We start from the raw sequence: 11,476 nt of genomic DNA on the forward strand, positions 1-11,476 counted from the left end.
TTATCATCTCGGGTTATTTTGGGACCTCTATATTAAGTATGGACATATGAAGTTTTTGTATAAATGCAGGGGATCTAATGATGCCTTGATGTATTTGCATAGGGTTGAAAGTGGACCTCCCCTTTTGTAATGCTTTCTTTTATTTTGTTTAATAAAAAAAAAAAAATCCGAGATGATTTTGCCATTTATTTTTATAATTCATTTCGAAACAATGGTTTTAGGTATCAATATTGGCCAATTCAACCGACATCGATTTGATATTGATCACATTTTTATTATGATCATTTTTTGACACAATGCTTTTAGGTATTGGTCTCTGCTGATATTGGTTCATTGGATTTCTGGATCTATGTTGATTTAACGGAAAAAAAAAAATCTTTGTCGATACCGATACAAATCTACCAAATTAAAAAATAAGAAATTTTTTTCTTTGTCCATAGGTTTATCCACTATCCTAGGGTTCACAATATCCCTATAGAGTTTTGTTATAAGCCAAAAATACCCCTTATACATGTGGCTGCAGTGGTTTCAACCTTACATATTGAAATTGTACACGTGGTTGCACTGGTTTCGACCTTACATATTGAAATTATACATGTGGCTGCATTGAGGCTATGCCACATACGGTAGCTGCTACCAACTAAATTAAATTTCATACAGGAGATAAGGAATGTTGTGAATCCAATGCCTATCACACGCTTGCTAGGGTTGCAACAAGGTCGGGTTGGGTTGGGCTTCTTAAAACCCTAGCCTGACCCTGAGTTCCATTAGCCAGGCCCAAGCCCGCCCTAAACCTTGACTCAGGGCCTAAAAACTTCAACCCAACCCAGGCCCTACTTGATTGGCCCTAGTTGGACAAGGTAGGGCTGAAATGTCCCTGATTGGCCTTAATCATGGTTTGCCATATAGCGCGGGGTTTACCTGACCTTGACCCTATAAAATATGAAAAACCAAAAATTCATTTGAATTTGCATCAAAATCCCTTGGAATTGAAAAGTAAAATAAAAATTAAATTTAAAAAATATTATTAGATAAGAAATTTAAGTAGTTTTATACAACCCTATTGCATAATGATTACCAAACTAAAAAATTTGGTCACTGAACACTCAATAAATCAAGGGTAAAACATAAAGGTCAGGTTCCGGGTAGACTCGATGCACCACAGACATCAACCTTTAACTCCCATTGACCCTCACTCAGGGTAAAAATACTTTCACGACTAGGCCTACCCTTAGGGTCAGAATTTTTGAAACCAACCTTATGCAGGCTCAAGGCAGGCCAAAGGCGGGTTCGGGCTATCAAGAGAAAAATGGTTCGACTCCAGTTAAATCGGTGTATAATAGTTGGTATGCAATATTTGAAATACAAACTTTTGGCGTAGGAAGAGAAACAGGAATAAGGGAAGTGAGGGAAAGCATCACACCAGAAATCCAATAAATAAAAGGTGCAGAAACCACTGGGAGAAGACGACAAAGGATGTGCAGACTCTTGGCAGAAGCACCACCAATTAGTATTAAAGGTAATAAGCATGCGGGATACCTGAAGGAGAAGCACCTTGGTTGCATGCATTGGTTTAGCTTTTAAAATCCAAGCGAAATTCGAGACATGTATGATGAGCTACGCCTCGTAGATTGTGCCCAGTTGATGATAGCATACATAAATGCAGCTTCGAAGGAATGGAAGTGGGATCGCCAAAAGAAGCTGAAACAGAATCAAAGAAAACTCCTCCTTTGGGAAGTAGCAAACAAAAAGCCACCCCTCCCTTCTCCTTTTTGGGAATTTTGAGCAGAAGGACCCTATTCATGCATGGAATAGTTAAATAGTTCTTTACTTCTCCCTCGCTTTGTTCATGTATGCTTCTCTTTCGAGTTTCAGTTTCTGAAGCTAATGGGTTCCTCATCAGTGGATTGCAGAGATGAAAATGTCGAAAGTTGGATCTTATCGAAGAGCCAAGGTACTAAACCCTTTCAATCCTAAACCAATTTATGCCCTCCCTCTCCTCCCCTTCGTCGTTTTTCCATTCCTTATTCACCTATTCATTTTATGCGGTTCGTTTATAGTTCCTGGAGGATAATACATTGTGTAGTTAGGATTATTATAGTAAATCCGCTGTTTTATGGAGTTGGATAGCATCAGCCATCATAATATAGTGTGTTTCACGATAGAGGCTTTCCTTTTCTTTGATTTTATCACTGACTGCATTTTCATTTGTTTCTGTGATTTCTCCTCCTTTTTGGAATTCCCTTCTTTACTGTAACTGTGTGTAGAAGGAAATGAAATTGTGAATGTGCTACTAACTTACTCTGATGTTCCCAATTGCTTGAATTGCATGGTTGGTAGGATCTGGTGGTTGCTCATACTTGGGATTGAGTTATGTTAAGGGTTTGGTGAGATTCAATTGAATAACCCCAACCCAACTCCTGTGTCCTAACCCACTCAACGTTTTTTTCTTTTTTTTTCAAAAGAAAGGAAGCTCTTTCTGCCTAGGTTACATGGAAATGGTCGTATATGTAACGATACATCGGCATTACAGCAACTTTCCATTTAGGGTCCTCTGCGCTTATAGGCTTGAGATGATTTTCTCTTGGAGAGGAATATGTGCGTGCTTTATTCATTAAGTATTATTAAAATATTTTTCCTAAAGAGAGTATGCCCGTTTCTCTATTGCTAGATTATTTCTATTGTGGCGCCAAGCCAGGTGAGAACATTATGCCATTGGAGCTTGCAATCAAAAGAGAGCTAGCTTATCGGAAAAGAATAATGATGCTACAATCACAGACTCCCGTTGGTTCTACAGTTGCCTCTATGCCTTCCAAGATTCCCATTGGTTCTACAGTTGCCTCTATGTCTTCCCAGATTCCTGTTGGTTCTGCAGTTGCCTCTATGTCTTCTCAGATTCCCATGGGTTCTATAGATGACTCTATGTCTTCCAAGGTGAGATTGTTAGAATTCACTGAATTTTGCCGGACTCTACCAGCCACTTGGTTGTATGGTTACTTATTGCAATTTTGAATAATGGTTTGGTGGACTTTTTAAATGTTTGTATAGATTTAGTCCATGAAATCATATTCAACAGTATACTACAAAATTTTGAGTTCTGATTTCCTTTTACATTCGATGCTTGCTTTTCTAATGAGCAATACACGGCTGCATAAAAATTCTGATGACTTGATTAATTGGGTAGTGTTCCTCATGAATATCTCGATGTATGCGTTGCTAACAAATCAGTATTCCATTTGTTACTGCATTTTCATTGTACAAGAGCCATAGTTGTCTTTTTCTGCTGCTTGGTGTTTGCTTGTGTGCTTAGATTTTATGAGATGATGCCCGATTTGTTGTTGATGTCTCTGCAGCCATACTGAGATATACTCTGATTAGTGCTTTTATTTGCTATTGTATGGTGAATTCAAGGAGGTGCTCGATGGAAAATGTTACTGTGATGACTATGCCTCAATAAGAAAAATGCACAATGGAAAACCTTCTAGTGATGGAACAAAAAACATGAAATTTTTCGATATTTGCACTTAAAAAGAGTCTATATAGGGTTCTAAACTTTAATTCTTGTAGTGGAAGGGAATGCCACTGTCTTTGTGATTTTATAAAATTCTGAAGGCACTGCCCGGGGTCCTGGAGTTCTTGGGCTTAGAAAAATGCAAACTCACTTTTACAATTATAGTTCCTCTGGGATGGGTCCTTCTTTTAGCCACTTTTTTTAAGGTTCTATTTGGTTGCACTGGTCTAAAATACTTTCGGACTGCTTATAGCAAAAACTAAAGTTCTGCTTTTTGGTAGTCAACAGTCAGAAAGGCTGGATACCATCTGAAAATCAATGATAATAAATACCCATGGGGAACCAGGCCTCCAGCTTACCAACAGCTTAACCAAACATAGTCCCTGGCCCTTATGTCTTGTGTTAATGAACTAATTCTATAGTTCCATGTGGTGTCTGTGAGATGGCAGAACTTATATTACTACACCATTGCAGATCCTCTTTTTCCCGTTCCCCCGCCCCTCTTTTCTCTGTCTCTCTAAATTTTTGAACCCAGGAACTCCAGGATCCCAAGCAGCCCTAAGAAGTTCTATGAATATTCGACAACTTACGTGATAGGGGGAAAGTGGTAGAGGGACTTCCTGTTCCTACCTTACCCCTAAATCTGCCAACACGAATCTGATGCAGATGAAGACCCCATGAGAGGAAATATCCAGAAGAAAGAAAGAGAGAAAGGAGAAAATCATCTAAATATGCAAAGGGGCATTCCCCTTAGACTTTTCTGGCTCAAGGCCCTAAAATTTAAATTGGTTAGCCATCTGGGACCAGCCAACTTCGAGCTTGTAGTCTATCTGAGACATGTGATGTTTGGACTCGAGCAGATCCCTTTCTCATGCCTCAACTCGTGGACCGGGGGCTTGCAAGTCTTCAGCCAGCAAGGCTATTTGCTTATAGAGTTCCTTGAACTCCTGAGCGTTAGACTCCATCAACTGCTTTTCTTTCTCTTTCTCCTTCCGGAGGTGGCTGATCTCCTTATCCGAGGTTTTGATTTTGGTTTTAGAAGCTATTGCAGCCGCCATGAGGCCCTTTAGTTTGGTCTGCCCAGCTTCTATCTTCTAAGAGGAAACCTTGTGCGCATCGAGGAGCTTTTGGGTTGAATCTATGATGTCGACCGCCTTAGGGACAGAGCTTCCCATCATCCTGCTCAACTCCTTGAGGAATCCTGCACAATCTCATTGCTTCGATGAGAGGGTAGGATCGGCCAGTAGTTCGTCAGCAACACGCTCCATATCAACGGTTTGCCCACTCTGCCAGATCTCCCTTGCGGACAGGCTGGCCAAGGATTGGTACAGATCTCTCACCCGGTCAATGACAGAGGGACCCCGAGAAAGATTCGCCTTCGGCCGCCGGAGAAGGCTGAGGTTTGGAGGATCTCAGGACATTCAAATGGGAGAGCATGCTATCAAAGTTTGGAAGGAGGAGAACTCTACAAAAAAAAAAAAAAAAAAAATTTAGTTTCCTCTTCGCTCAAGAAATAAGGACTGGTTAATAATGGAGAGACTGGAGGAGACGAGATAGTTGGGATAACTGGAGGAGTAGTGGTTTGACTGGAGGCTTTGCTTGCTCTTTTGAGCACACCATAAACCTCAAAAGTCCTAGTAGGGTGGTGTACTGGCACAGTAGTTGCTTCTTCAGATTTCTTGAACGGGGAACTGGACACAAGTACATCTGACCTAGACCGCAGAGCTACCATAGAAGCTAACTTGGTTGGAGTAGCTGCTGGTCGCTTACCTCTTCTCAACCTTTTCAGGGAGACTTGTTCTTCGGGAGGGTCACTTGTTGGCAGGTCAGACAGCTCCTCAACGACTTGAACTTCATCAGGAGCACCAGAAGACTCCTGGACAGTGCTTGCAGGAAGGGCAGCTAAAAGAGAAATATATATATATATATATGGTCAGGAAAAGAAAAAGCATCGACGATCAAAGGTAAAAGAGAAATAAAATACCAAGGCTAGGGCGATACTTGACCACGACCATGTGGTCTCTTACGCTGTGCCACTCATGGTCAGTGGCCAACAGACTTGAGAAGGAAACGCTCTCCATGGCCTCGTAAGCTGAGGCCATAGTTGTCACGGCGCCAAGGCGAACCAAGGCGGTGGAGGGTTGTCTAAGCGCTTAGGCGAGAAGGCGCCCGCCTTAAGGCGAACAAGTGTTATTTTTTATTTTTCCTATTTTCTAACATTATTTAGTAAGTTATATATACTTTGTATCATAAAAAATCAAGATTAAGCCACATCAAGTCATTAAAAATCAACATTTAGCCACATCAAACCATAAAAAATTAACATTAAGTCATATTAAGTTATAAAAAATCAACATTTAGAGAAATGCTTTTATTCTATAATAAGTTTGACTGGTCAAATGATTTTATTTTTACATGAGACTTTTTGTATTAGTTATAATATAAAACCAGCTTTCTAACAAGTCTAAGATTACTTAAATCTGAGTTGCAATGACAAAGTAATGCTTCAGTCAAACTTATTTTTAAGTGTGCGAATACTGTTAAAATCGCCTGAATGAAAATAATTTTATGAATATCAAAACAAAATATTTTTTTACCGGACTTTTGGTTTTTAGCAATGTTTTAACATGATAGAATTTATAAAATTTTCATAATTGAGAAAAACCCTAGCATTTAAAAGTTGAAAATCGTCCCTATAACCAAAATCCAGTTTTTGTTCTTGGATTGGGGGGTTGACTTTTTATCCTTTTGGAATTTGATTTTTAAACTATTTTTATTGGATTCAAATAGGGGGTATTTGCTTATTTATGAATAATATCTTAAGTAAATGAAATAACAAATATTAAAAACATTTACTTGAATGATATTTGGCATAAATAAGTGCCGAAACACAAAGCGATATGCAGTGCAACAAGGCGGCTGTTGCCTAGGCCCCAGGCAAACCGCCTGGACGCCTTGGCGACGCCTTGACAACTATGGCTGAGGCATTCACCACGTCAGCAATAGCGAAGGGTGCGTCTAGCGAAGGAGGTTTTCTCTCCATCAATCGCGGAAACTCATGGTTAAAACGGTCATACCTTATGGGAAGGTTGTGGAGTAGCTTACTCGCATTCTCTGGCCGCACCATGAATTCATGATGCTCAATACACTCTAACCTCTCTACGAGTTTCTGGTGTTTCCTTCATGGCTCGATGGTCTGGGTCATGCTTGGTGTAGAAGCCTTTCTCATACTCTACGATAGAGTTGTAAAAAGGATTACCTTTAGAAGATCTAAGACGGCGCTTTCGGTCACCCTGACTCTGCATATCAGAAAAGGTGGCAGTATTAGAACCATCACTGTGAGCGGAAGCAGTAGATGCACGATCAGAGAGAACTACGTCCAAATCCCCAGCATAGTAGGACTGCCAACAAGACTGAAAGTTGTCGGTCACGGAGGGGGATAACTAGAACTGGAAAGGGATGAATTTAGAAAGAACGAGGGCCTTGACATCTGTGATCCTCTAAATGTCCACTTCACAGAATAGCCTGGGGCGGTCAAGCCTCTAGTAAGTAAGGGAGTAGTAACAAGGATAAGGGGCAGGCTGAATGAGACCGAACTGGCGCGCAACGAAGTGAGGGTTATAGCATTCCAAAATGTTATTTTTGGAATGCTCAAAGGCGATTCCAAAATGGAAGTCGCGGCAGATCAAATAGCTGGCCCACAAGTCAGGTGCAATCGAAGGTTCTCGGATAGCGGTGGCCAGCCACTCTGGTATATAGTTGAGTGAACGAAAAGGAATAAAGAATTCATGAGGGCGGCCAAACGAGAGACTTGAGAAAAATTCAAAGTAGACTCTGCGAGAAGGAGGTGTGCTGGCATGTTCTCAAAGGAGTAACCCATAATAGGGGAAGAATTCTGGACCTGGAGAGGATAAACCTCAAGGAAGTACGCCTTGAGCCACAACTGAAGAACCCAGAATAAGCCACCTCCATTGGTGAATTTCTCTTCAAGAACCACGTTGCACCCACGGCACAAAGCGGAAAGAACTAAAATGCCAAATCCATAGGACGACCATCGGCTAAAGCATTGGCCAGCTTCAAAGAGGCCTTGGAGATCTTCTCTGCCCGCGAGCAGGTCATACAGTGGTAGAGCCAAGTGAGCAAGAATGCCACGTACTCCGGTTTAGTGATGGGGTTAGCCCTACCCCTGTAAGTTACTATGTAGTAGGGGTAGGTGCAACGTTTGGCAATCTCTAGACCATGATCGTCAAAGGAGCCACGAGTGCTTTCATTAAACTCTCCACCCAGTTTTAGACCTAGCAAGGCCCCTATATCTAAAAGGGTGGGACTGAGCATACCGCAAGGAAAGTTAAAGGCGTTAGTAGAGCGTGACCAGAAGCATATGGCCGCCTGAAGAGGACGGTCAGGAGGAATGGGACGTTTGGTCAGGTGTATGGCATGAAAAACCCTCAACAAATGCCGTTCAGCAGATTGACAGCAGTCATCCACTCTACCCAATCGCTCCAGCCTTCTTGGTAGCAAGGCCAAAAATGGTTCCAAGCTTTGGGCTTAACCTCATCCCTAATAGGCTTGGTCTGGGGGAGAGAAGTTCCTCTCTCCTATGGCGAGGAAAATTTGTGACCTTGAAGGAAGGAGAAGGCAGGATGGGACCAAGGGAAAGGTAGGAGTCATAAAAAATAGTACCTCAGGTTGGACCGATTGGGCGTGGAAGGAATCCCTAGCTTGCGCTAATTGGTCTTCCAGGCGTGGTTGGTCATGTGGGGGAGCAAAAGAACTAATGTTGCCTTTAGACACATGAAGAAGGAGAGGTAACAGTGAGATGGCTGAGCGTTGAAGAAGATGAATTGTGCCCGTAGGTACTATTCGCTTTTAAAGAAAAAATAACAAAAATCTTGCTAAAACCAATCCAGCCAAGGGACATGTGGCGACATAACATAGGCAAGAAAGGAGGCTGATTGACGTACGTACGGATGGGGTAATTATCACCCCAGATTTAAAGTAAAAAAAAAAGATTAAAATCGCCGAAGGCTTAATCTATGGTAATCTGATCCTAAAAATAGGCCTAAACACGCGGGGCATTTAATTGATACCTGTCCTTCTCGAAGGGGTCTTCTTTCTGGGGATTGCCTTATGCGTTCCCTGACTGGGACCTATTCCTTCTCCAGTCTTCTGGATAGAGAATGCCCCACTCTGTCCTTAACTGACACTCGTCCTTCTCCGCCTTGTTCCTGATGAGGCCGATATTCTGCTTCCATGTCACCTCCAAAACCAACCTTCTCTTGCTATCTCGTCCTGGCGAGCTCTCCTGGGCTTATGATGAGTTCCCCCTTCCTGGGCTTGTGTGCGTTTAGATGGCCGTTGGCCATCTCGAACCTTTTGACGGTCATCGGCCTGGCCAACAGACTGGACCGCACACTGCTGTTCAACTGCCTAGCCTCCGGGGGCCCCTAGGCTTCAAATGTCCCTGTCTTTCCCCTGGGTTGAGTGGGTAGTTTCCTCGATCAAGTTCTTGCAGTCGCGACAGACACTCCATTAGAATCTTTCTCCTGGATGTGGGTCTAAGCTCCCTGATTCTTCATCCTTCTTCCGATCTTGAAGGCTTTTCACTTCTTTCAGTAAAATCAACAGCTCATTGGTTGGCTTTTCTTGCCTTGGTTTCTTACCTTGGTCGTGGCTTAGGTCAACCTTCAGCCTTAGATTCGTCCTCGGAGGCCGTAGTTCAACTATATCTCCTGACTTCGCCAAGGCTAGACAGGAGGTGAGTGGCAGTACGTTCGATCTTTCCTTCCTGGGGACTGCTTGTGGTCTGGCCAATAATCCCATGAGGTCTGTGTCCACTATGTTGATCGTGGGGAAAGGGTCCTTGTCGATCATCATCACACCTTTGTCCTTCTTTGGGAACTTTAGGCGACCATCATTTATATCTTTCTGTATGGCATTATGTAAAACAATGCAACTGTTCGTGAAGTGAGAATATGAGTTATGCTATTTACAGTATGTTCTATCTTTGAGGTTAGCAGTTGAAGGTATTTGGTGCCCCTCAGACAACCTGATCTGCTTATCTCTTAAAAGCTGGTAAAAAATGACCTCAGCCTTAGAGATGTTGAACGAATATCTCACATTTGAGTCATAATTCCGAGGTTGGAATGTTTTTTGTGGGGTTGCTCTATCTTAGGGCTTAGTAAAGAACTTACAAACATAAGGTTTGCGTTCCACAATTTCGGCCAGGTCGACTTCACAGTCTATAGTGTTGGCTGATTTCTGCTGACCAGAACCCATGAGAGCCAAGTTGTATGTCGGCCCCTTGCACATATTTCTAGTAGAGGAGCGTTTTTGCTCTTCTTCCTTTAGGATATGTTCGTAGCAAGTGGCCTGCGCTACTAATTAACTCATGTTTGTGAACTCTTGACCAACGAAATTCTTTCTCAATTCCAAAGATAGGCCGCTAAGGGCCATCTTTGCGAATTTACTTTCTTGCAAGTTGACTACGCACCAGTGTTTCGTGACCTTATTAAATCTGTTGACAAACTGGTCAACCGATTCGCCACTTTCCTGGTGTATCCTTGCCAAGTCAGACACTGATACTGTGGGCTCAGTTCTATAAAATTGGAGGTGGAACTTATCTTCCATATCTCCCTAGTTCTGAATGGAATTGACCAGTAGATTGCAATACAAGGTGAAATCCACTCCGGTCAATGAGTTAGGGAATAATCTTAACTTTAGGACGTCACTCGTTCCTACAGTCCCACATTGGATGGTGAAACGAGCGATATGTTCCACCGTAGACATGTTATCTTCCTAAGAGAACTTGGAGAATTTGGGTATCTTCAAATTCCTGCCCACATCGACCAAATCCAGATACTTGGGATATGGCTTCCTATAAACGGGTCTTGTGATCGGTCGAAAGGCGGGGTTAATCTGGTCCTAAAATACCTTGATCAACTCCTCACGGTCTACCACCACGGGTAGACCGTCTTCGCTAGGGGCTGAGTTCCTTTGACTGTCTTCTATTCGGTCAAACATGTTGTTCTCATTCCAAGGTGCCCTTGAGTTTTTGGCACATTTTGGTGAGGGGCGGTTGCCCTACCCCCATTTCTTCAGCTAGGATGGCCTTGGTAATTAGCTTGGTAGGGCTGCCCACCCAGCGGTGTGGCTTTTGCCCCTGTGGTGACCAAGTTGGCCGGTGCATACCATGAGTTATTTATCGGGACATTTCTTGCCCCTGGGGCAGCCATGCTGGCCGGTGCGTACCACGACCCTTGTTGGTACGTAGGCTTGGAGTACATTACCTGTGGGTGCTGGGTCGTGATTCCTGCTTCTCTGCTTTGTTCTGGCTGTTTGTCCATACGTGTGGCGCCAGAAGTGCCATCATTTGGTGGAACTTTTGGTCGATCCTATAACTTATTGAATGGGATATCATTTGGTGCATATTCTTGGCAAAGGGCCGAAACACTCCTTGCATGGCTATTGCCAAATGTCTGGTTACATCTTCGGCGGCTACTCCTGATTGTCCTCCCGAAGATGGGCTGTTTGCCTCAGGGTTTGGGTTGGAAGCTTCTGGGGAGTTCGGTGCGTACCATTCCTCTGAGTTTTTGGGGCCGTTTCTTGTACCATATTCACGAGGGTCCCACTGGGCATGCCAAAAAGATGGCACGAAATTCTTCCCTAGTGCGTTACGGTCAACTGACCATGCTGGAGGTTGCTTGGGCGTGCCAGAATCCTTCCTGATCGGATTCACTTGTAAATCTGACTTCGATCTAACCCTTGGGTTCTCCTCTTGCCCCGATCACCAATGGACAAAAGGAATAAAGCAATAGTATATTCTTCCGAAGGAGTTTGGAACATAAAACAGTGGAGTCCAATGTATGGACACTGTGAGGGAAATTTGAGATAAAACAGAGAGTCCTATTCTACATCTGATTCTAAAAAATGACAAGCAAAGGAATAAAAGAGTTGTATTGCTGT

The 11,476-nt window shown here is 42.9% G+C and overlaps 1 protein-coding gene across 2 annotated transcripts in view; it reads left to right on the top strand.

Annotated features, from left to right (window-relative positions):
- Positions 1-1,459: 1,459 nt before the first annotated feature.
- The window catches only part of LOC122078805, a 33,340-nt gene continuing 23,323 nt past the window's right edge, over positions 1,460-11,476 (top strand). Inside the window, exons 1-2 of one of the 2 annotated variants that reach the window (XM_042644942.1) lie at positions 1,460-1,954; positions 2,672-2,934. In XM_042644942.1, the coding sequence (XP_042500876.1) occupies positions 1,888-1,954; positions 2,672-2,934 (330 nt within the window). In that variant the 5' untranslated portion in view covers positions 1,460-1,887. The remainder of the gene's footprint in view (positions 1,955-2,671; positions 2,935-11,476) is intronic. The other variant, XM_042644941.1, reaches the window with a different exon arrangement.

Source organism: Macadamia integrifolia, chromosome 5 (assembly GCF_013358625.1).
Source record: "Macadamia integrifolia cultivar HAES 741 chromosome 5, SCU_Mint_v3, whole genome shotgun sequence".
NCBI classification, from domain to species: domain Eukaryota; kingdom Viridiplantae; phylum Streptophyta; class Magnoliopsida; order Proteales; family Proteaceae; genus Macadamia; species Macadamia integrifolia.